The sequence below is a fragment of the Schistocerca nitens genome, chromosome 1, assembly GCF_023898315.1.
Source record: "Schistocerca nitens isolate TAMUIC-IGC-003100 chromosome 1, iqSchNite1.1, whole genome shotgun sequence".
NCBI lineage: Eukaryota > Metazoa > Arthropoda > Insecta > Orthoptera > Acrididae > Schistocerca > Schistocerca nitens.
Window position 1 is genome coordinate 1,236,950,778 of NC_064614.1, and position 26,485 is coordinate 1,236,977,262.

Consider the following 26,485-nt stretch of genomic DNA (forward strand, 5'->3'; position numbering starts at 1 on the left):
TTCTTGAAAATAATACATTTTGATTCACTGGTGAGGTTGCTTAAAATTGTAAAGTATAATTTGTAACGTGATTTAACCCTGTCACCACCCATGTCCTTTTATGCCAAGTAGAGACTTCTCTCCTTGGTTTGCATGGTGTACCGGCCCCATTTATAATACAGGGTTTAGGAGAATTTAATATGATTCCACTGAATAATTTCGTGAGGAAAGTAACCAACGACTATGTTGCAGAATAACTATATCTTTCATTTACACCAGGGGTGTTGTGTATGTCTTTATAGTCTGTGTTTTGCAAGTTCCTTTTGAGTTTCTCTGTACCTTGTTGATTCACTACCCTAGTAATTTTGCAGTTATTTTTCTGTTTTGTATGTTCTCTGTTTTTAAAGAGCAACAGCTGAGCACTGTGGTCTGATAGGCCATTGACTATGGGAATTACACTATGACTTTGCAGTATCGATGCATCTATGGAAATGTTGTCAGTAGCAGTGGTGCTGGAGTCCATAATTTTTGTTGCTGATCCTTTCATATTCAATAGCCACTTATCATTGGTCAAATGATGTTCAGAAACACATATTACATCTACATGATTTGCAGGCTGTAGTTCACGTGAAGAGTTCGGAAGTTCAATGATTTTATCTTTTAAACCTCTCATACTTGGATGTAATATATATTTTAATCGCCTTTTTATCTTCACATAGTTTAGGAGTAAAAAATTCAGTTATATTCACTTCTTTTAATATTAGTAGCCGGAAATCTGAATTTACCCTAAAAAATGTGTTGCCATTATACCACTGACTAGAGGTATACGTCCATGGTTGTCAGTGTCCCCCCTCAAAGATTATGGTGTTGACCCAGTCAATTTCTCTTTCTCATTCCTCTTGAGACATAGGTTATGAGTTATAAAATCCTACCTCTCAGTAGCATCAACAGGAACCAAGCTTATGTTCAACCCAGCACTTCACAGAAGCAGTTGATATAATTCCATGTTGACCCAACTCACACCACTGTTCAGCTGCCAATCATAACATCTCAAAACTGAACAAATCCAACACTTGTACAGCTCGTTGCTGAAGATATCTTTACCAGCTAAATGTCGACATTGTAGCCATAGTCCCTGTCAATAATCTTCCGCATTTCATTCACTAGCACAAAGCGATCCGCTTTTCCAAAATCTTTGCACGGAGAGTTCCTGTAACAACTGGCCGACCCCTGATCCACAATTAGGCCTACTACCTGACAGCATGACTTTCCTACCTTTTTTGAAACCACTGGTTTCTACATCTATATGTACAATGCCTGTGAAAAGTTTGTTTTGCGTTGGCCATTCCTACCTTTTCGGGAGATTATTAGGTAGCGAAGTAAACCTGTTTTTTGAACCAGTGACAAAGCTCTCTGATACTGCTCTCATCCTGTGTGCCCGGTTTCCCGCTACCACTTCTCACATCTTGTTACCCTTCTCCTCCTCCTTAACGTTTCTAGTTTTTTTTCTAATACTGTCAATCACTGTCTTACGGGCCCTAAATTTTTCCTCCTGTTCAGCTATTTTTTGTCTAGCGCACACACACACTAATACCTTGGAAGATTCTCACTCGCATCGCCATTTCCCGTGCTACTCAATTTCCCCCCACCCTACACCCAGTGAAGGCATCAGTAATAACAGCTTCACTGCACCTCAGAACTAACTTTTCTGTGACAGTTCAAACAAGTCACGCTGGGGCACCTAATAAAAGTAAACTCTTAAAAACTACTGTTACGCAATTAAGTTGTATGGGATGTTAGATACGCAGTTATCAAGTCACATGTTTTTGTTTCTGAAAGCTCCACCTTTCGTTGTCCGTTGGAATTCTTCGGTGGGTTAAATCTTTCCAGTCACATTCTTTTTTCCACTCTCAGCAGAATATATGTAATTTATAAACGAGAGATTTGGTTTTCCCATTAAGCCGCATCCGTATTGAGTTACCATTCACGGTAAAAAGTTTTATGTTTATACTGACTTATAGTTTCCATCTAATTACAAAGAAATGCTGTTGTAAAACCTTCATGGTTTGGTGCAATTGGTTTTAGAGAACTTTACATTGGATCACTTTATGAGCTGTTTACATTTCACGCGATATTTACATTACCTTGCTCGCGGAACTATTATATCTTTGAGTGATTGTTTATAAGCGTGTGTTTGACGTTATATGTCAGAGGTTAATTATTTTGAAGATCTGCATACTGTAGTGCGTTTGCTTACCACTTAGTTGAAATTTGGTACAGGAGTGAACTTTAATCCATTGTCTTCCTGCACAAATGTAAGCAGCGGCTTAGTAATAAATGTGTAGTAGTTAAGCTGGTTGCATATTTAGAGTATGAGTGTGTTGTTTATTGTGAGACAGGTAATGCAGAAAGAGCTTCCGACTTATTTCGCAAGCTATTTTAATGATGTAGTTGTGAAATACGAGCATCAGCAGTTTTGTTACCACGTACATATTAGACTTAGAGCCGGTTTCTTGTTTCAGAATCAATGGCATCTTTAAATGCACCCAAAACAAACCAGACATCTACGGAAACGACCCTTCGTTCTCCTATAAAATTAGATTTCGATAATTTGAAAATTCCCAGCCCAATTGTTACAAGACGCACCAGAACGAACTCAACGTAAGTGTAAAATAACAAAGTTCTTGGTGTACTGTGTATTTGTTTTAGAATATAATTCACAGTAGGCTATATTTGTCTTTCAGATCGGCAAGGGCTGGAGAAAAACAGGAGTCGGGAAAAGTGAAAATGTTTTGCAGATCTAAGGGTCATGGCTTCATTACGCCCAATGACGGTGGAGAAGATATTTTTGTACATATTTCAGAGTAAGCATACCGAATTCTGAATGAAATATTTTTTTCGTTGTAGTAACTGGATTAATCGTGATGTTAATCATTTATTTATTCAGCCAGGAATCATGACACAGTGAAAATAAATAATGCATAATATGCATGCACATAGAATATGTTTTTATAAGGATATGACAGGTGGTTAGCTGTGGCCCTGCTGTTGGACCCATTCTAGCATTTGCGTGAAATAATTTGGGAAAACCCAAATCAGGATAGCTGGATCATCTCTCCATCCGTTACCCAATAAGGGGGTAGTGCCTTAACGGCCACTCTGCCTCATTCGGTTGGCCATAGTGCTTGATCTTACTCGATTATTACCTACAGTAATAGTGATTATACTGCTCGTATTTTTTACTGGGTTGCTCAGTATTTTTGATAAGCCTGAAAATTATCTTCCATCACAGCTCAAAAGCTTGTGCTTGTTATACATTACATCAAAAATACATTGCTTTCTGATGGGATTGAGTACAGTATGATGTCAAGAAATGGACTGTTGGCTGTAGAAACTGTTACCCCAGTTCACAATATATTAAATCTATCCAATAATTCTTTAGCAATAAAAGCATTTTCATATCTGTTGTGTCAGTGTAGTATTACTGTTTTGCACCTTATGTGTAAGTATCTTCTTGTCCCTAGATGTGTTTAAGAAGTAACCTGTTGCTATGGTTCTTAGTTTGAATAGGGTTTTATACAGTTCTCCAAATTAGTCTATCCTGTGCAAGCCTGTTGATTTCCACATAACTACTGCAACCTGTGCATGTTTGAACTTGTATTCCATATTTATCCCTTGGTCTCGCTGTACAGTATTAACCCCCCCCCCCCTCCCGCCTCTGCACCTCATCCCATTCAATACAAATTGACTATTGCTTGATGCCTCAAAATGTGTCCTATCAACCAATCACTTCTATTAGTTCTGCCATAAATTTGTGTCACCAGTTTGATTCAGTATCTCCTCATTAGTTATGTGATGTATCGATCTAAGATCTAACTTTAAGCATTTGTCTATAGCACCACTTCACAAAAGCTGTTATTCTCTTCTTGGCTGAACTGCCTCTTGTACACGTTTCAATTTTCTCAAAGGCTATACTCTAGGCAAATACTTTCAAGAAAGGCTGCCTAATGCTTAAATTTATATTCAGTGTTGACAAATTCCTTTTCTTCAGAAATGCATTCCTTGCTATAGCCAGCCTGCATTTTACATTTTTTCTACTGTGGCAATCATCAGTTATTTTGCTGCCCAAGTAGCAAAACTCATCTACTGCTTTTGGTATTTCATTTCCTAATTCCCTCAGCATCATCTGATTTAATTTGACTACTCTCCATTACCCTTGTTACCCTTTTGTTGAAGCTCATGTTATAATCTCTTTTCAAGACATTATCCATTCTGTTCAACTCTCCTTTCAAATAATTTTCACAGAATTACAATGTTATCACCAAAACTCAAAGGTTTCATTTCTTCTCCCTGAGCTTTAATTCCTTCTCCAAATTTCTCTTTGATTTCCTGTATTGCTTGCCGTATAGATTGAATGACTTCAGGGATAGGCTACAACCCTGTGTCACTCTCTTGTCAGCTACTGGTACTGCTTCCATTTCAAGTCCTTAAACTCTTAAAAACTGCAATCTGGTTTGTGTACAGTCTGTGTAGAACTTTTCACTCCTTGTATTTTGCCCCTATAGCTTTCAGAATTTCAGAGTGCGTTCAACAACATTGCAAAAATCTTTCAGTACATTTACAACTGCTATAAATGGAGGTTTGCCTATCTTTGAAGATAAGACATGGGGTCAGTATTGCCTTGCACGTTCCTGTGTTTCACTGGAATCCAAACTGATCTCCCAGTATTTTGAAACTGTGATCTCTGATACTGATATCTCAGTGATATTCATACCTTTGAGCACAATTTCTTTAGAATTAGAATTATTACATTATTAGAAGGCTGAATGTATTTTGCATGTCTCGAATAGCTTGCACACTAGGTGGAATAGTTGTCATGACTGGGTCTCGCAAGTATCTCAGTAATTGTAAGGAATTTCATGACCCCAGGGACCTTGTTTCAAGTTAGGTCTTTCAGTTATCTGTCAGATTGTTCTTGCAGTATCATCTCTCTCATCGCATCTACATCAATATTCTTTTTCCTTTCTATAATATTGCCTTAAAGTTCATTTCCCTTTTAGACACACCCTATATATTCTTTTTAACTCTCCATTCTTTGCTTACACTCAAATCTTCTGACGTCAGACACTCAGATCAGTACCAAATATTTTATGCCTATAGAGAATAACCAAAACACCGATTTAGTTTGTGCTATGTGCTGTCATCCAGTAGAACATATGTAAACAGTAGGAAGAGCATATCTATGAGTGATAGTTTCATAGATCTCAAGTGAGAGAGTAGATGAGTGTGAGGTCATTGTGCTAAAGGTCCCATGTTCAAACCCCATTGATGAAAATTTGCTATTACTGTTTGCATGTGAAACTCTTATATGGGAGAACATTTTGCTGACAAAATGGATTTACGACTGCTTTTAGACTCGCAGTGTCTACTTGTTCTCTGCCTTCAGGAAACAAAATAGCATCCTCACAACTGTTTTGAGCTTTCATGTTTCTTCTCTTAATTTTTCCAAGTTTATAGTGATGTTCTTTTCTCAGTTTGCTTTCACTTCGTTAGTTGAAAGTAGGAAACCTATAGAGTACATTTGCATAGAAAGGTGTGGTGTTCTGTTGGACGTGTGCAACAGAGCAGACACCACACATGATGGAGCAGGTAGTGCATTTGTAGTCCCATGAAATAAACATAAACATTCGGAACAGTAGAGCAAAGAAACAATTGCATCACACATGTAGAAGTATCAGTACTAAAAAAAAACACTTTGGGGTATGAATCCAGGAACTGTGGTATGACGACCTAGCACTCTGCCAACTTCGCCACAGAAGCTATACGTATCAGAACCTCACAGTTAAGCTTTTCCTGTGGTCCGTAGTTCTTGTGTTACTTTTGATTATTATTTACGTACATTCTCATGGACGATAGCTCGTAGTATGAACTAAATTGGAATTCTGGTTGATACTCTATCGACATAAAAAGTTAGGTGCTGATCTGAGTGTCTGACATCTGGAAGTGTGGGTGTTAGTACTGGCTTGCCATCCAAGCTCTTCGTTCTCATACAGTTGCTTTACTTTTCTCTGGAGGTCACTTTAATTCAGTGGTAAAATGTGTGACTGTCAACTTTGTCATGCTGCTCACTGTAGTGATGTACTGAGAACATGAGCCAGAGACTATTTACAAGTGCATATGCATGGTATTGTCATCAGCAACTGAAACAATACATCTTTGAAGAAATTAATACTGTATAATCAGAAATTTGTTTAAAGCTGGTTGAAAATGATGAAGGTTGTGTGGAATGTAGCATATCCAATTTGTTTATAAGCTCAGGTTATGTATAACTGCTGTCTCCCTTCAGTTACAAATACTTCCATTGTTGAGAATTATCACGAAAAGTAATTAACTTTCTGTGATAAAACTTTCAAATGTTGTTGTCTGTCATGGATATTATGTAGGTTCTAACACCGAGCAAGTTGACAATGTGGATATTTTCATAGAATATTCATGAGCATTGTGGCTCTGCTGATGTGTGCACAGTTAACTCCCCATGTATACCAAGGAATAGATGCCTGTCACCCTGGGGCATCGGGACTCCTGCCATGTGGCCTTTGCTGTGGCTGTGTGGCTCTGAAGCGTGGTATGTCATCTCTTGCTGGTGGTCCGCCGCCAGTAGTTTCTAAGTGGGCAAAGTCTAATTTTAGTTCTACAAAATATGACGCCAAATCGTTCCCTCCCTGGACACATCATGGGAGGAATGCCAGGCTAAGGATGGCAGTGAAGTTTATTCACCCCCGGTACCTCGTATGTACGAGAGCTGATGGGGAATCTTTTGTGTCCATGAAGCGTCAGTTTTTTGTGGAGCAGTTGGAGAACAAGTTTGGGAAGGTGGAGGGCTTGTCCAAAATGCGCTCTGGGTCAGTCCTGATAAAAACAGCATCCTCTGCCCAGTCACGGGCATTACTCACTTGTGACAAGTTGGGTGATATTTCTGTTGCCATCACACCCATAAGAGCTTAAATAAAGTCCAGGGGAACCTTCTTTTTTAGTCTGATGACAAGCTGCGTGCCAATTTAGAGTGGCAAGGTGTTCATTTCGTCCGGCACATCCATTGGGGTCCGAGGGATAATCAGGTTGTCACCGGTGCCTTCATCTTGGCCTTCGAAGGTGACACATTGCCCGAGAAGGTTGAGGTGATGGTCTACCGCTGTGACGTCAAGCCATATGTCCCTCCCCCAATGCGGTGCTTTAATTGTTGGAAGTTTGGCCATATGTCTTCCCACTGTACTTCCAGCGTCACATGTTGAGATTGTGGACGTCCATCACATCCCAATACTCCATGTGTCCTGCCTCCCATCTGTGTCAACTGCGGAGAGCATCATTCACCTTGATCTCCAGACTGCAGGATTTTACAGAAAGAGAGGAAAATCATGGAATATAAGACCCTGGACAGACTGATCTACACTGAGGCTAAGAGGAAATTTGAGCGCCTACATCCTGTGGCTATGACCACGTCATATGCTGCCGCTACAAGAAAAAGTGTCGCCCCATCAGTTCCTCGCATTCCTGACACCTCTCAGAAGCAGAAGACTACACCTGCCACCTTGATGGTGGGGGGGGCGCTTCCCCCCCTATTGCTCCCGCACCAACTACTTTGGGAGCAATACACCCCAAACCATCGGGCATATCAGTTCCCACTTCTGAGCCGGAAAAGCATAAATCTTCTTAGGCTTCTCATGAAAGAAAGGGGCCCCATGGGTCCCTCCATTCCCAGGTTTCTGCTAGTGGGAAAGAAGACAAAAGCCAGTGGCTAAAGAGCCCAAAAGCAGTTGGTCGTAGGGCTTCACGCTCACCCTCAGTCCCGGAGACTGAATCAGTGAAATCCTCCCAGCCCGGGAAACCCAAGGAGCAGTGAGAGAAATCCAAAAAGAAGGTCCCCAAGATCACCGCTACCTACAAGCTCTGCGTCTGTGGATGAGGTGGAGATTCTGTGTACGCTGAGGACCTAGATCTCGCCGGACCCTCGGACACAATGGATATAGGTTGCTCAGGCAAAAAGTCGGTGGCAGCAGGTGACCCCGAGGTGTAAACTGCCTCATTGAATGTTCCATGCCTTCCAAGTCTCACGATGATGTTATCCTCCAGTGGAATTGCGGCAGTTTTTTCCACTGCCTGCCTGAGATATAGCAACTGTTAAGCTTTACATCTGCTTTCTGCATTGCCCTCTAGGAAACCTAACTCCTGGCATGGCGGACCCCTGCGCTCTGTGTCTATAAGGGATACTACAGGAACCGTAGTGACTATAATCGAGTGTCAGGTGGAGTTTGCGTTTATGTCCTAAATTCAGTCTGTAGTGAAACTGTGTCCCTTCAAACCCCTCTTGAAGCTGTGGCTGTCAGATTAAGGATGACGCAGGAAATAACTGTCTGCAGTGTATATATTCCTCCAGATGGTCCAGTATTCCTCAATGTATTAATTGCACTGATTGACCAACTCGCTAAACCTTTGCTACTTTGGGAGATTTTAACACCCATAACCCCTTGTTGGGTGGCACCATGCTTACTGGCCAAGGCAGAGATGTCGAGAATTTACTGTCACAACTTGACATCTGCCTCTTAAATACTGGGGCTGCCACACATTTCAGTGTGGCACATGGTAGTTATTCAGCCATTGAGTTATCAATTTGCAGCCCAGGACTTCTCCCATCTATCCACTGGAGAGCACATGATGACCTTTGTGGTAGTGACCACTTCCCCGTCTTCATGTCACTGCTCCGGCATCAGGCCCACAGACACCTGCCCACATGGGCTCTAAACAAGGAAAACTGGGAAACTTTCACCTCTGCTGTCACTTGGCATGGATGGCTATCGGCCCGTCAGCCTCACCAACGTTCTTGTGTAAGCTGCTGGAACATATGGTGTGTTGGTGGTTGAGTGGTCCTGGAGTCATGTGGCCTACTGGCTCCACCACGGCCGCTCTACCATTGATAATCTTGTGTCCCTTGAGTCTGACATCCGAACAGCCTTTTCCAGACGATAACACCTGGTTGCTGTCTTCTTCGATTTACGAAAAGCGCATGACACCACCTGGTAACATCATATCCATGCCACATTATACGAGTGGGGTCTCCGAGGCCCACTCCCAATTTTTATCCAAAATTTCCTGTTGCTTCATACTTTCCATGTCCAACTAGGTGCCTCTCATAGTTCCCCCATTGTTGGTGTTGTGGTCTTCAGTCCTGAGACTGGTTTGATGCAGCTCTCCATGCTACTCTATCCTGTGCAAGCTTCTTCATCTCCCAGTCCCTACTGCAACCTACATCCTTCTGTATCTGTTTGGTGTATTCATCTCTTTGTCTCCCTCTATGATTTTTACCCTCCACGCTGCCCTCCAATACCAAATTGGTGATCCCTCGATGCCTCAGAACAAGTCCTACCAACCGATCCCTTCTAGTCAAGTTGTGCCACAAACTTCTCTTCTCCCCAATCCTATTCAGTACTTCCTTATTAGTTATGTGATCTACCCATCTAATCTTCAGCATTCTTCTGTAGCACCACATTTCGAAAGCTTCTATTCTCTTCTTGTCCAAACTATTTATCGTCCATGTTTCACTTCCATACATGGCTACACTTCATGCAAATAGTTTCAGAAACGACTTCCTGACATTTAAATCTATACTCGATGTTAACAAATTTCTCTTCTTCAGAAATGCTTTCCTTGCCATTGCCAGTCTACATTTTATACCCTCTCTACTTCGACCATCATCAGTTATTTTGCTCCCCAAATAGCAAAACTCCTTTACTACTTTAAGTGTCTCATTTCCTAATCTAATACCCTCAGCATCACCCGACTTAATTCATCTACATTCCATTATCCTCGTTTTGCTTTTGTTGATGTTCATCTTATACCCTCCTTTCAAGACACTGTCCATTCCGTTCAGCTGCTCTTCCAAGTCCTTTGCTGTCACTGACAGAATTACAATGTCATCGGCGAACCTCAAGGTTTTTATTTCTTCTCCATGGATTGTAATACCTACTCCGAATTTTTCTTTTGATTCCTTCACTGCTTGTTCAATATAGAGATTGAATAACATCGGGGATAGGCTACAACCCTGTCTCACTCCCTTCCCAACCACTGCTTCCCTTTGATGTCCCTCGACTCTTATAACTGCCGTCAGGTTTCTGTACAAATTGTAAATAGCTTTTCGCTCCCTGTATTTTACCCCTGCCACCTTCAGAATTTGAAAGAGAGTATTCCAGTCAACATTGTCAAAAGCTTTCTCTAAGTCTACAAATGCTAGAAATGTAGGTTTGCCTTTCCTTAATCTAGCTTCTAAGATAAGTCATAGGGTCAGTATTGCCTCATGTGTTCCGATATTTCTAGGGAATCCAAACTGATTTTCCCTGAAGTCGGCTTCTACCAGTTTTTCCATTCGTCTGTAAAGAATTCGCGTTAGTATTTTGCAGCTGTGACTTATTAAATTGATAGTTCCCCCATATCCAGGAGAATGGGGTCCCACAGGGCTCTGTATTGAGTATCTCTCTACTTTTAGTGGCCATTAATGGTCTAGCAGCAGCAGCTGTAGGGCCGTCCGTCTCTGTATGCAGCAGCTGTATGCAGATGACTTGTGCATTTCATGCTGCTCCACCAGTACTGGTGTTGCTGAGCGGTGCCTACAGGGTGCCATCCACAAGGCACAGTCATGGGCCCTAGTCCACGGTTTCCAGTTTTCAGCCACAAAGTCATGTGTCGTGCACTTCTGTTGGCTCCATACCGTTCATCCAGAACTTCACCTTAATGACAATCCACTCACTGTAGTGGAGACATATTGATTCTTAGGACTGGTTTTCGATGCCCGATTGACTTGGCTTCCTCACCTTCGTCAGCTTATGCAGAAGTGCTGGCAGCACCTCAATGCCCTCTGGTGCCTGAGCATCACCAGTTGGGATGCAGATCGCTGTACGCTGCTGCAGCTCTACAGAGCCCTTGTCCAATCCCACCGTGACTATGGGAGTCTGGTTTATGGTTCGGCGGTACCCTCAGTGTTGCATTTACTTGACCCAGTGCACCACTGTGGCGTTCGCCTAGCGACGGGAGCTTTTAGGACGAGTCCGATGACCAGCGTCTTTGTGGAGGCCAGAATCCCTCCATTGAAGATTAGGCGTTCACAACTGTTCGCCAGTTACGTTGCACACATTCATCGTTCTCCTGCACATCTGAATTACCAACTCCTTTTCCCACCCGTGGCAGCCCATCTCCCGCGTCGGCAGCCCAGGTCAGGGCTAACGATTGTGGTTCGCGTGCGATCCTTTCTGTCTGAACTGGAGTCCTTGAGGTCCATTCACGTACACCTCCACTGTGTACACCTAGGCCGTGGCTTCTCCTGGACTTTTCACATGGCCCTAAGGCCTCAGTTAACCCTGTGACTTTCCGCTGTCAGTTCCTCTGGATTCTTAACACCGGAGCCATGGAGTGGTTTACACTGATGGCTCAATGGCCGATGATCATGTTGGCCTTTGCCTATGCTCATGGCGAACATATAAGAGGTGCGACAATAAAGTAATGAGACTGATTTTTGTTGCAAGATGTGGCAACCCTGCAGGCTTGCATAGGCACATTATCTTTGAGCTTGGTCTATAAGTTGCTTCTAGTACAAGCAGCACATCGATGCAACTGCTCAGTCGTGAGGTGTGCTGTAATGAGTTAACATGTGTTTGTGTCTCTCGTCACGGAAATGGAACCGCATAGTATTGCGCAACGGTATGTCATTTCTTTTTGCGTTAAATTGGGTGAAAACACGACAACTTACGGTAAGCTTCAGAACGCTTTTGGAGAGGAGATTATGTCAAGAGCTCAAGTTTTTCATTGGCATAAAATGTTTAGTGAAGCCAGAACGAATACTGAAGATGAGGACCGCAGTGGACGACTGTCAACCTCACAGACGGATGTCAACTTGGCCAGGGTGCGTGAACTCGAAGATTATCTGTGAAAATGATTGCAGAAGAACTGAACATCAGTCGAGAAACAGTTCATCTAATAATAACTGAAGATCTTGGTTTGAGAAAGATTTGTGCAAAAATGGTTAACAAAAATCTCACACCACAACAGCGAGAAACACGGAAAAATGTAGCAGCTGATCTGTGAGAGCAAACGGAAATGAATCCAGAATTGTTGAGCCGTGTTATCACTGGTGATGAAAGTTGGTTTTTTCAGTACAATCCAGAGACCAAAGTTCGCAATGGTGCTCAAAGGGATCACCCAGATCTAAAAAAGCTCACATGTCAAAGTCAAAAGTGAAATGCATGCTTGTGTGCTTCTTTGATTCCAAGGGAACTGATCATAAAGAGTGAGTGCCTCCTGGACAGACAGTTAACCAATATTACTACAAAGAAATTTTAGAAAAACTTCTTCGCGTCTGTGCCAACATTGCTGATAATTGGATTTTGCATCATGATAATGCGCCATCCCATACTGCTCTGTCAGTACAGCAATTTTTAACCTCAAAACAAATTTCAGTACTACCGCAGCCACCTTATTCACCAGATATCGCTCCGTGTGACTTTTTTTGTATTTCCAAGAGTCAAAACGGCGGTCAAGGGACACCATTTTCCAAGATGTCCAAAAAGCTGTGACGAGGGTCTTGGAGGATATTACAGAAGACGAGTTGCAGAAATGTTACCATCAATGGTAGAAGTGCTCGATAAAGTGTGTGCAGTGAGAAGGGAACTACTTTGAAGGAGATAACACTAAACTTGACTAAAACGGTAAGCAACTCTTTTTCGCATCAGTCTCATTACTTTATTGTCGCACCTCGTAGAACAGCGCTCCTTGCCCGATGGCTGCAGTGTTTTCACTGCAGAGCTGGCGGCCATATTTCGTGCTCTTGAGCACATCCGCTCATTCCCAGGCAAGTCATTTCTCATGTGTACTGACTCCTTGAGCGGCCTACAAGCTGTCGACCAGTGCTATCCTCGTCATCCTTTGGTAGCGACCATCCTGGAATGGTCCAGTCATTCAGTGGTGTTTTGTCTGGACTCCAGGTCACATCGGAATCCCAGGCAATGAACTTGCTGACAGGCTGACCAAATGGGTTACGCAGAAACTATCTCTCAACCTGATCTGCGTTCTGACTTATGCCGCAGGGTTTTTCGGCTTTGGGAGATGGAATGGCATAATAGTATGCACAACCAACTGTGTGTCATTAAGGAGATTATGAATGTGTGGAAGTCTTCCATGCAGGCCTCTCGCAGGGAATCGGTTATCCTCTGCCGGCTCTGCATTGGCAATGCTTGGGCGACCCATGGTTACCTCCTGCACCGTGAAGACTCACCGCAGTGTTGGTGCGGCACCCGGTTGACAGTGGCCCACCTTCTGGTGCAGTGTCCCACGTTGACTGCCCAGCGACAGGATCTTGGGTTACGGGACTCGTTATCGCTAATTTTATCTGACAATGCCTCATTGGCTGATTTAGGTTGTTTTATTCATGAGGGTCGGTTTTATCATTCGATCTGAGTTTTAGCACATGCCCTTTGCCCCTCTGTGTCCTCCACCCTAGTGCTTTTAGAGTGGAGGTTTTAATTTGTTGCAGAGTGGCTGGCTTCTTGTTTTTATTCTCATGGTCGGCCAGCCAGGGTAATCTGCTTAGTTCTTTTACTCTCTTCATCCCGTTTCTTGTGTTTCTTTGGTTTTTTTGTCCCCCTTTTGTCCATTTACACATTGTTGCCTTTCATCGTTCTTGTGATTTTTCCTTTCATTCCGTTTTGTGACGCAAGTCTTGTTTGTTTTATTTGGAACAAGGGACTGGTGACCTCGTAGTCTGGTCCCTTCCCTCCTCTTTTAGTCCAGCCAACCAACTTTGGAACTTTTGAGAATATGTTCATCAAAATCTTACTTCATTGAACCACATTTGCCCTTAGGGGATTAGTATTCATGTGTTAGGTATGGAGTTGGCGACATAGGGATTGCTGAGCTAGGAACTGGTAAGCGATGCCAGTCCTCTGTCACCGCAAGCTCTGCGCATGGTTCAGCAACCGTTGTGCGACACAGTGGTACAGTGTTGTGTGTCACAGGGACTGGGGATCTTGGCTTGACCACCTGGATCCTGAGGATGGTAAAAACCTCTCTTAAAAAAAAAGCATCCTTAGTGTCCATACGTACTCTTATTCTCACCTTTGATAGAGCAATGCTTCTGTCCAAGATCAAAGCAGGCTATGAAGTTTATCACAGTCTCACTGTATGTTCTGAACCTGATGCGCCGCTACCAGTGTCATCGTTTCAACCACAGTTGAATGTCTTGTTGACACCTGGCCAACTGTGTAAGCTGTGGTAGCGATGTGCACTAGGGAAATTTTCTGCCTCCTTCACCCCATTTTATCAACTACAACAGCGACCATACTACCTCCTTTTGAGGTTTTCCCATGTATCTTGATGCGCTGCCTGTCCAGGAGATGCAGGTAAAGCAAAAAGTGCCTTACCCAGTCACTCGTGAGTTATTGGCTAGTCGCAAACCCTGTGTTCTCCCGTCTGGCATTTACAGTATTGTTCTTGCTACATCTCGCTCCATGAAGGACATGGCCACGCATACATGCGACCTCAAATTTAGCTCTGAGGTTGTGAAATTGCCCAATGTCATGGTAGCATTGCTGTTTTTTCGTCTTGCTGTGCAATGAGCCACCAGACTCTTGTCTCACAGGGTGAAGTCACCAGACTTCAAACGTCCCTCCATCCAATCAACACCTGAGTCTTCCTCTGCTACTCGGAATGGCTTGAAGAAGTCGAACAAAGGCAAATTATCTTCACCTTTGCTGATTCGAAGATCCTCTTTGATGGTGTCACCACGTGATAACCTTGCCCGGCCGGCACCCGTGACACCGGTGCGCACCACCAGCCATTTGTCTGCGTTGGACTCAGAGGGCCGACAGCAGAAGAAAGCCGACGCTTCTGTGGGCCTCATGGAGCAGGATCCTCCTGCCTCTGTGCCGTGTAGCAGTGAGTCTTTGTTAGCTGGCACTCAGCAGCCACTGAGGTGACATCCCTTCATTTTTTCCTCATCATGACTCTCCAAAGGAACATCAGAGGCCTTTGATCCTCACAAATGCTTTGAGCTTTTGTGTTTCTTCTTGGTCCATTTTGACCTTCCCCCTGAGATTGGCATTCCATGTCATGACAGAGTCATGCTGCTCATACGGGATGATGTTCACAGTCAACCGATCTCTCTGACTGTCGGTCTTCAGGTTGTTGCAATTCACCCTTTCCTTCCTCACTTGACCTTTTCCCTTTGTGCCGTTTACATCGCTTCATCATTTGATCAGCTTAACAGCTTCTGCCTTAACAGGGGAGCACCCATGTTCCTTCAGATTCTTCGCACACCTATCCCCATTTGGCCCTATCCTTCTGCACTGTCCAGCTTGCACATTGTCTCTAGTGGTCCGCTCTCTCTGACACATACTTGAGTGACCCTGTCCTGTGTGCTATTAGTTTGCTGACTCCTACCCCACCTACGTGCACACCTGAATGGCAGCTTACGAAGACTGACTGGAGGCTTTACTCCTCCCTGGTGACCTTCAGTGAACAAGATTTCCCCAGTTGCCGCTGCAGAACATTCCATTCCTTGTACTTCCTCTTTACCATGCCGTGTCCTGTTCCCTTGGTGGACTGAGGCCTGCTGCGATGCACTTAGCTCCCAGAGACATGCTTTCTGTGTTTTTAATCATCGTCCTACAGTGGCAAACTGCATTCATTATAAATAGATGTGTGCACAATGACGTCGCGTTCTTCAGGATAGCAAAGAAGCTAGCTGGATTTCATTCACTAGTTCTTTTAACAGTTCCACTCTGTCCTCAGTCATGTGGGCCAACCTCCAATCGCTCTCTGGGACCCAGATCCATTTTCCAATTTCTGGCCTGACAGCAGCAAATGATGTCATCGTGGACCCTATTTCTATCTCCAGCATCTTGGGCGGCCATTTCAAGCTCCTCCCACTATCACCCTGCCTTCCCCCATCGGAAATGAGTGGAGGCGGCTCGGGCAATACCCTTCTCTTCCCAGAATTGTGAGTGTTACAATGCCGTGCGGCGGCCTGTGTTCACCTTGGCCTATATTCGCTTCCTAAGGACAGTACACCAGCTTCGCTCTGTGGCCTTCAGATTGATAACCTTCACATGGAACTTTGCAATAGTACCTTCGTGTACACTGATGGCTCTCAGACTAACCGTGGTGTCGGGTGCGCCTTTGTCATTGGCACCAACATTTGTTAGTATCAGATTTCAGAACACTGCTCAGTATTTACCCAGAGTTCTTTGCCTTGTATGAAAGGCATGCAGTACATTCGGCCTCTGTGTGCTGCACACCGTCTGTCTCTCAGTGCAACAGGTCCAGGAAAGCTGTCACTTTCTCACCGTCGATGTAACCACTGTGATGTTCATGTGAGTTCCTAGTCACATTGTTCTGACATGAAACGATGCTGCTGACACTTCTGCCAAGGCAGCAGTCCTTGTTCCTAATACTGCTAGTTTTTACATAACCTGCGATGATCTCTGTGTTACCGTCTGTCAGCGGGTGGTGTCACTTTGGCATCACCACTGGTCCTCTCTTCATGGGAACAAGCTCCGGATTATTAAGTCCCTCCCAGCAGCTTGGGCAACCTCCTCTCGGCTCTCTTGCTATGACGAGGTCATTTTAACTAGGTTGCATATTGGGCACTGCATTTTTAGCCATCACCATTTGTTAAGTGGTGCTCTCCTGCCACTCTGTTCGCATTGGGCCCAACCTTTGCCAGACGGAATGCCCTTTTTTTTAACTCCTTTACATTCTCGTTTGGGTTTTCCATCTGAATTATCGGCCGTTTTAGCAAACGACCTGTGGGCTGTTGACCACGTTTAACTTTTTGTCTGTTGTAACAATATGACAAAGGACATTTAATTTTTAGTTCTGGACCTCAGTTTCTCTATGGCATATTTTATAGACCTTTACTCATGTCCCTGTTTTTAGCTGTCTTGTCTTCCATCGATTAGGATTGACTTGTAGTCATTTTTAATTCCTCTCTGTCTTTGTGTTTTACAGTTTTGACATGGGCACTTACGATCCTTGTTGTTTTTGTGCCCTAAAACAAAAACAAACAAACCAACACTATAGTGTTGAAAAGAGTCCATTTGTAGAATGAAATTTATACTCTACAGCGGAGTGTGCGCTGATATGAAACTTCCTGGCAGATTAAAACTGTGTATCGGACCGAGACTCGAACTCGGGACCTTTGCCTTTCGCGGGCAAGTGCTCTACCAACTGAGCTACCCAGCTGGGTAGCTCAGTTGGTAGAGCACTTGCCCGCGAAAGGCAAAGGTCCCGAGTTCGAGTCTCGGTCCGACACACAGTTTTAATCTGCCAGGAAGTTTCAGAGTTCATTTGTTTTTTTCATCTGCTTCTCACCGAACTTGTATAGCTGAGCTGAATTTGCACACAGAAAAGAATGTTCCAACAACAGTAGTATTTGGAAAATGGAAACCGCACACTGACCTTTTGATAATGGTCATTTGAAAGCATTAGCAGGACCACGAGGTGTCATAAAGGAGACAGTTATATCTTTCAACTCGTGACACACACTTATCTGGCCCACCCATCACTGACTGTCATACACAAAAGAAATGAAGTGGCTCACTATGAAGTCTTCTAAAGTATACTGTGGTCTCTGCATTTCTCATACAGTAACAGGCTGCATTTCGTGAAGAATCATTCTTTCTACCTATGTGCCACTCCGGGATGCAACACAGTAGTGACTTGATTGAATTTGTACCACAGACTTCATAGCAGACCACTCCTTTGTCTTTTTTTATATGGAATTCCCTTAATGTACTTTCATTTAGAATTAAGAGTTTCATGTTCATTACTGTTGTTGATATGGTGTGTACAAATCCAGTAACATTTCTTATAGCGTCAACAGCTTCATGCTGTAGATTAAATCTTGTTGCAAGATATTTACAGAGACCTCCTACCCAATCACATGCACTTTTGCATGACCTGTTGTAGAAAATATCCATTTTTTTGTGTTAATTCCTGTACTACAGTGTTGACCAAGCTCATCAAGCTGAAAGCTGTTTTTAAAATGAGATGCTGCACCATCAGTCACATACACGTGTATAGGAAATGCATGACCTCTCTAGATGCTGTGTCATCAATTATCATACTGACAGTGTATCATGAATGTGCACTGTTGTGTATGAGATCATCACTGACAATAGGAAAACAGTGTGATGTTCCAAAGAAGTGAGCAACACTCGTGGATACTGATACCTGTGATGTGTGCCAGTGTTAACTTTGAATTTTGTTCTGAAAAGCAACAGGCTCCTTGTCAGCAAAGTTGAAACTAAGAACTAATGTGTCAGTATTCTGGGATATGGCTGATTTTATTTCTGCTATGGCGTGTCTGCATCCTCCGGATATGATGGTGAACTGTTCCTTTCATGACCCAATGCCTAACCTCTGTAACAAACTTCTGTGGCTCTGCTGTCTTCTTCACCAACTCTCGTCCTTCCCATAATGTGTATGTTGCATCATCGTCTGTATCCTGGAGGTGTATTGCTTCAACAGTCATCACATCAGCACCAGGACACATTGCACACTCCCGAAACCGGCATTTATCTTGCAGCTCTTGACATACACGCGAAAGCATCAGGTCCATCTCTGTGTACTTCTTTCTTGTGGCACTGCTTATGGCAAAAGAAACAAGTTTCAAAGTAGAGCAGTAAATATTTGCATACTTCTTCCACTGGCTGACATTTTATCCATTTTGGTCGTAAGGAGTAGAATTTTGAGAGACCAGTTTTTGAATTTGGGTTTTCCTTTTTCATTGGGGTATATCGTTATCTTATTGATCTTGTCATATATCTTTTTACCTTTTAACTTTTTCACCATTTTCACTAACAGAGATAACATAGCCTGGTTAGGACTTTGCCTGCTACCATCATTGTCATCACTTAAGTAATATTCGTGATCAGCAGTAAGCGTATTGTCTAGCAACTGATGCCCACAGTAAAAATCTGGACATGCCCAAATACCTTTCTCATTCTTTATTTTAAGAGCTTTTGAAATCAAATCATGTGAGGAAATGGGTACGTATTCCTCTATCTGCTGCTTAGAGTGACCTGGTGCCATTGTCACAGAGTAGCTACCTGGTATCAATGTCAGTAACTGTACCTTCTCAGTATAGGTGGCTGCTGAGATAGGAGTATTTAGTTTTTGAAATGACACATCACATTTCTAGCACATATCACAGTTTTCGGGTTCTGCACCACACATGCATCTGCATTATACACTTCACAGAATTTTGAAGATGTTGCTTGTGTAAAACGTTTTTCTATTTCTCCCACTTTTCTTTTTACATACTGTTGTCTTTTTGTGCTTGCCTTTCCTGGACATTTAAGGGGGGATGTAGTAGGGGCTACAGCAGAAATGCTAACATTCAACCCATCAACAACTTCACACCCAGGAATATAAACATTGCAGTAGCCACCAGAAAGATCGCGGGAGGCGCACATCAGCACGGCGCGTCACAGACGGTAGTTGCCGCAAGTAGAGTCCCGTCCACCAGAGGGCATGTGAGAATTCGTACGCGACCTCTGCCGGCGTAACAACAACAACACCAACAACAACAACTCGGGCAGCACGGGCTGTGCCCAGTCAGTTAACATCGAGCATGCCTAGGGCACAGTCCCGGTCTACGCCAAGTGAAGTGCGACGTAAACGTGAACAGTGTTATTACAAACATCTGCACTGTCTTCTGCAGTTTCACATTCGAGTGATTGTGATTGTTCAGGTGGATTGTCACTAAATTTCATCTTGTGAGTGCAGCAATTCTTGCACAATGGATGTGATGCTAATACCATTACTTGAGGACCAAGATATTTCTGCAATACCTCTGACAGATTTCCAACAACTGTGTTTTTCACTTTTCTTAAACACCATTTTCTTGTGTCTTTTTTTTCATAGTCCACATACCTCATTCTTTCACTATACTGTATTTCCTCCCTGACATTGCATCTGACAAAAAGTTCAAACCAAACACAAAACTCAATGCAGAATAGTTTATGTGGATGTTCTCACTCATTTGTTACAAACAGAAGAGCACTGGAAACAGTGTTGCTAACATGCATAGTTTACACTAGAAATTCAGTGATGTGAAATATGCGGAATGTTAAAATTTTTTTAACCCTTAACACAGAGAAATATTGCCCACTGTGTTTGCACTGACTACTAGCTTATTAACCAACCAATATTTTGTGTAACTCTAAAAGATTTCAGATGCGTGTTTTTGAATAAATAATTCATAAAAACTTGTAAATATGCAATTTTTTACATTTTTTGTCATAAATATTTACATACTACAGATAGCTGAAGCACAGAAGATACTGTTTATAATTAAATCAGTAGTATCTGGTAATATGACAGAAAAGACAGTGTTCTGTGACTTTCCAAATTAGAAAAAAACATTTTTTTAATTGGAAAAATTAACCTAAATTTCATATTTTCATGTTGAATTTGTAAGTTAAAGGAAGCCCATAAATGTACGGGTATCAACTAGATTTCAGCTCACTAAGAGGGAGCTTTAATGCAAAACATCTGCCAGGTCTCCAGTACTTTTGGTTTGTTAGTTATATATTTTTTTGTTCTCTACTGTTGTAAGAGTTATTTAGAAAATATACAGTTTTCAAAGGGCCTTACCATTTTCAAAAGTTAAGATGAAATAAAAATACTTTATTTCTTAACACTTATGATGTCTTAACACTTATGATGTCTTAACACTTATGATGTCTTAACACTTATGATGTCTTAACACTTATGATGTCTTAACACTTATGATGTCTTAACACTTATGATGTCTTAACACTTATGATGTCTTAACACTTATGATGTCTTAACACTTATGATGTCTTAACACTTATGATGTCTTAACACTTATGATGTCTTAACACTTATGATGTCTTAACACTTATGATGTCTTAACACTTATGATGTCTTAACACTTATGATGTAGAGGTCTAGTATTTTTTTTTTCTTCCAGAGCAGTTCATGACCACCTGTTGACATGCCCTGTATGATTTGAGATGAAGTCACCCTTTCCATTTCTGCAGCAAAATGTCACTGTGTCTTTGTAATGTAGTGTCACCTTTCTTTAGATTTGCCTGTTGTTTTTAGACAGACACTGAGGGAGACCTCTGACTCATACTGCACCACAAACTCTTGTTTTCCTTTCTAGAAGTGTTTTGGCAATATCTGTAATGTTGTAAAAATTTTCTTAATGAAATTGGTGCCACACGCCAAGGTGAGGTGAAAGTACAGAGAGAATAGTGTCTTGATGCATTTTTCTTCCTTCTAGATTGGATATATATCCACTTACACTTTTGCAAACTATGTGAACAAGCAAACCAATCTGATAAGTTTTCTGGACTTATATGTTCGGAAAAGAAGCTGTCCTCTCCATGGTATCATTGCTTCATCAAGATAAGCCTCCTATTCAGGTTTGTATACGGTCTGAAATTTATCTAAGATGTACTTTGGCACAGGTTCAACCTTGGAGAGTCTGTTTTCCTGACTGCTCTGTAAGGAATTCATATCTGCTCAAATTGATCTCTGCTCATTAGCTTGCCAAAAAACGGTACCTCTATTAGAGGATCTGTTGACCAATAGTCCTTCAAATGATTTTTTTTTTAATTAGCCCCTTAAGATAATCGTGCCCAGAAATTTTTTCAGTTCAATAACAGTGATATAGTTTTGGGAGACTTGGGAGTTCCTTTATAATGGTTTTTGTTTTGTTTTTAATATATGTTTGATTGTATCAACATCTGATCGAAAGTTCATCCCCTGGAATTAGTTCCATGGTGCTTATAAGGCTATTGATATCATTGGAAGGGTTTTTACCCTTGGAATGCCTCTAAATGTTCCTAAAATAATGATTTTGTCCTTTGTCAGCCAACTTTCACTGTCAAAATCTTCATCACCTAAATCGTTCACACTTATCACAGTTTGGTCGATTATAGCTATGTTGTTTTCTTCTTCACTTCTATCACCACTATCATAAGAATAACATCATAAGAATAACTTGGAACATCAGAACAATTGTCCACAAACAGTTCAGCAAGAATCTCTTTTTCCATCAACTTTTCGTGTCGTACCACACAAGGCAACAACTACAGTACTGTCTATTTCGTGGTACTGATTGTTGGTGGTAAAACAAAAGATAAAAAGTAGTTCATACTGTTGTTCACCACATTGAACCGTCCAATTCATATATAACTTTTTGTTAAATTGAAGTAGTTACTGGCATGAGCAACAGCTCTCAGAAAATGCCTGCAGAACGAAAAACGTAAATTTACGTGGTCCGTTCTCAACAGTTGGACATGGAAACACGCAAATTTACGTGAGCCATGTGCAATGTGTTAAAATCTGTCAAGTGCATGCAAAACGGAGACCCTGTTGGTAGAAATCTCTAATTCCTAGCAAAGAGTTGTAATTGACATTCTCTGCAAAGAACTGAAAGCTGAGTGGTCCCAAGAAGGCATTGCTGATGTGTAAAACATAATGAAAAGGATAGATGATGATATAGTGGAATCAGACTCGTTTGGACTGACTTTCAGCAGTCCAAAGCTACCAGAGCAGGTTGAGGCCGGTTTCCTTTGCCTCAGCGTGCAGCCATATTTCCCCAACCCAGTGTGCTGTTTTACACTCCAGCTCGTTTGGCAGCACCTTAGGTTGTGAGGGAGAAGCCACTTGTGGCAAATGTGGTAAGGCTGCCTGTTAGGGAATTGGTTGTGTAAATTGCTCTGAGGATCACCCTGTCTGGGATCTGCAGTGTCTTCATTAAAGAAAGAAAGACACAGGAGATAAAAACGATGTATCTCGTAAGGCAAAGCCGAAATGATCTAAAAGGCCATGCAACCCCTGAAGTTCGCTACCTCTTTTGAGTCTGTTCTTAAACAGCTAGTTCAGATGACCAATGCTGCTACTCAGAAGGTGGTTGTTAGTGTTAGCACTAGAACCTGCATTTGTCAATGCACTTGTGCTGCGGTAGTTCCTTCAAAGCCTGTACCTCCTCCTCCCAGAACATTGTACTAGGGCATGGTTGCCAACATTGCAAAGCTCCCTTCTCCAAAGGTCCACTGTCCAGTGCTACCACTACCACCTCTTGTGGCCGTGGCTCTGAAAACTCCACAGGCAAAAACCTAATGTCTAAGACAAAGAATCAGCTGCCAATGGAGACAGGAAGCAAGCAGTCTGACAATATCAACATCCGTCTGTGACATCTCTCATGACTCATCAACAGAGCTGATGGACCTTGATGTTGACCTGGGGCACACATCTGGTCCCACCCACTACAGACTCATCTACACGACAGGATGAAAGGATAACTCCCAAAATAGATGGCTTCCATATTACAGTGGAACATTAACAGGTTCAAGACACATGTGGATAAACTGAAACTGGTAGCACAGGAACTTCCCTTCTACTTTTGCTTGCAGGAAATGCATTTTAAAGTGTCTGACACCCTTGTGCTTTGGGGCTATACATTCCATCACAAGGTTGACCTGATGTGAAAGGGCCAAGGGAGGGGTCACGTTGTTTGTCGATAATGCACCCCTTTCCTCTGCTCTCCCCGTAGCTACTAACCTGCAAGCGGTTGCTGTTGAAATTCTCGTGTGTCAGAGGATCACTGTTTGCTTGCTATATTTACCCTCACACAAGGTGACTGACTCTAAGGCTGTAACGGATCTTAAAGATCATTTCTCGTACTGAGAGGTCCCAATGCCCATAATGCATTATGGGGCTCGAGCTATACTTGTACTGGGGGTCATAGAGAACCTCATGATGTCTTAGGAGCTGTGCATTCTCTATGTGGGCAGTCCCACTCATTTCCCAGCTGCTACTGGATTGTCCTCTGCCATCAATCTCTCTTTCTGCTCTCCCACTGTTCCATACTCAGCAGAGTTGGAAGCAATTGATGATCTTCATTCCAGTGACCACTTCCCACCGTGGATCCACTGGGTGGAGCATTACCTGAACAGAAGCCACCAAAATGTGGATGGTCAGCAGGGTTAACTGGATGCTGTGTTTGAACACCACAACAGTCTCCAAGAATGGGTGGCCCACTTTACACGAGTGATCCATCATACCGCTGACATATCCATTCCAAAATCCTCAGGTCATCTTAGGAGGCAACTTGTACCTTGGTGGACTGATGAGTGCTGCTCAGCAGTCCGTGATAGGTGCGTGGCTCTTCGACTGTTTAAGTACCGCCCAACAGTATGCAGCCTCTCAGCTTTTTGGGTCACGAGAGCCAAGGCTCGGTGTGTAATTAAGGTGAGCAAGAAAAGGTCATGGCAAGCATTCCTGAACACCATCAACCGTCCCACTTGTTCCACAAAAGTACAGGAAGCCATCAGTAAGACTTCTGGTAAACTCAGTCATTTATCAGTAGCAACAGTGTGGAAACAAGTGTTTTCAAACCACGCCCGGAGACATTGTTCAGACGATGACAGAGCATTTTGCAAAGACTACTGCCAATGCCAGCCAGGATCAGATGTTTAGAATTCTGTTGGGATCTAGAAGGTGGTTGTGGAAATAGAAGAGCAGTCAGAGAGCTTATCATAACAGTGATGACATATATTAACCAGCATAATCTCTGCAACTGAAATTCGATGTCATATTATTATCAGTTGAAATGGTTTTTCTAACAAGCAAAAATTATTGAAAATACAATTTTTAAAAATATTGAGTGCTGCTTTTAAACAATGGGGGATGAAATAGCCTTTTTGTTGTATTAGTATTCAGCACACACAAAGTACAAGAATAAGCAACTTTCATTAAAAATTTCTTTTAATTTTTGATGAATGTAATTTAGTAGAAATCGCTTTTAATATGTTCTCTTTGTTTATATTCCAGTGTTGAAGGGGAATTTGTGCCACTGCCAGGGGATGAGGTTCAGTACCGGCTATGCCCCATTCCTCCAAAGTTCGAAAAATTTCAAGCAGTACATGTTCATATTGTTAACTTGACACCTGAAGTTCATGTGAGGTGGGATTGTAATGTTTGTGAAGATCACAGTGATCATAAGTAATAATTTAATCATGAGTTTTATCTGTAGAAAATGAACAACTTTGTAATGGTACTAGAGATGTGTTTTGTTTGCCTCAATTTTATGGCCACTAATTACACAAGATAGTTTGCTATATTACTTCAAAAATTTTCCAGAGATTTGTGGATTGTCTACTTACTGTTTTCAAATACAAGTGTTAGTATGTGGGGGTGAGAATAAGATGATGATCAGAATTAAATATCCATATTTTGCTGGATTTCTGATATAATAAATACACAAATATTATGCAGTGATATGTCAATGTTTATATTGGTGCTCATATTGTGTTGATTTTTACTAGAGGTTTTGTGGGCAGCATAAATTTATTTTGTAAGTGAATGTCGAATATATCTTATAATAGTTCATTTTACCAGTGCTGTTTAATACACATATTTGCTCATTTGTGGCATTACTCTCTTTTTCGTGGATATCTGCAGTGAGATATCAGTGTTTGTCAGTTTTGTACTTCAGTGCTTAAGAACTATTTCCCACAAGACAGCTTGTCAATGAAGATTATATTTCAATAATTCATTACTAGAATTAAAGATTGTGATACAAGACTAACTGGGTTGTTACTGCTTGTATCAGTACTAAGTAGCTGCTTAGTCAAAATTGCCTGAAGTGAGAGGTATTTCAACTAAAATGTCATTTTGTAGTTGTTTTTATCAAATACTTACATAAAAATAGAAAGTAGCTAATTTAATTTATTTCTTTTGGCATTTTAGAACAGTGTAAGAAGTCTGTTAAACATTACAGAAACATACATTGTCGATTTTTTCCTTCTGTTGCTCTAACTGTCTGCCCTTCTTTCATACCTATCCTCCCACCATCTTCTCGTATCTTCCTCCCCCCACTTCAAGTCCTGTTCAAAATGACATACGCCCAAGCTTTAGTTTTGAGACATACATATGCCAAACCTTTTTTAAAATGAAATTTGGGTTGCAAGGGACAACAAGAAATGGTACATGATTAACATAATTTATTTTTAGTTTTGAACACAATTAGACTTCATATATATTGGTTATAGTACATACTGAGAACAGTTCATACATAACTGGTTACAGTTGACTGTAACCAGTTTTGTGGTGCCAATGGCTTAGCAGTGTTATTAAAGATTTTTCATTGTGTAATATTAATTTATCACAGCTGCTCGTGTAATCTGCAGTGCCACTTGTTGCTTACATTAAAATCAATTACTTCTTCATAGTACCTTTACATTCTGTAACAGTTTGAAAATGCGCAGATAAATGTCCTTTTTTGCTGCATGTATGTGCTTGTCTGTGACTTTCAGATAAGTAGAAAAATTTTGCTTACGGTCTTGTGGAGTGCAAGTATGTTTCAGCTTCAGGAAGCTGGGCAATGAATTGTGGCATTCATAATTGGATACAGAACTGTGTTAAA

The 26,485-nt window shown here is 41.9% G+C and overlaps 1 protein-coding gene across 1 annotated transcript; it reads left to right on the forward strand.

Moving 5' to 3' along the window:
- Positions 1-1,640: 1,640 nt before the first annotated feature.
- Positions 1,641-26,485, forward strand: LOC126239777 (cold shock domain-containing protein CG9705). The gene is made up of 4 exons (XM_049947884.1): positions 1,641-1,729; positions 2,502-2,640; positions 2,724-2,843; positions 24,892-26,485. Exons 2-4 carry the CDS (start codon positions 2,507-2,509, stop codon positions 25,064-25,066), a joined length of 429 nt encoding a protein of 142 aa, XP_049803841.1. The 5' UTR covers positions 1,641-1,729; positions 2,502-2,506; the 3' UTR covers positions 25,067-26,485.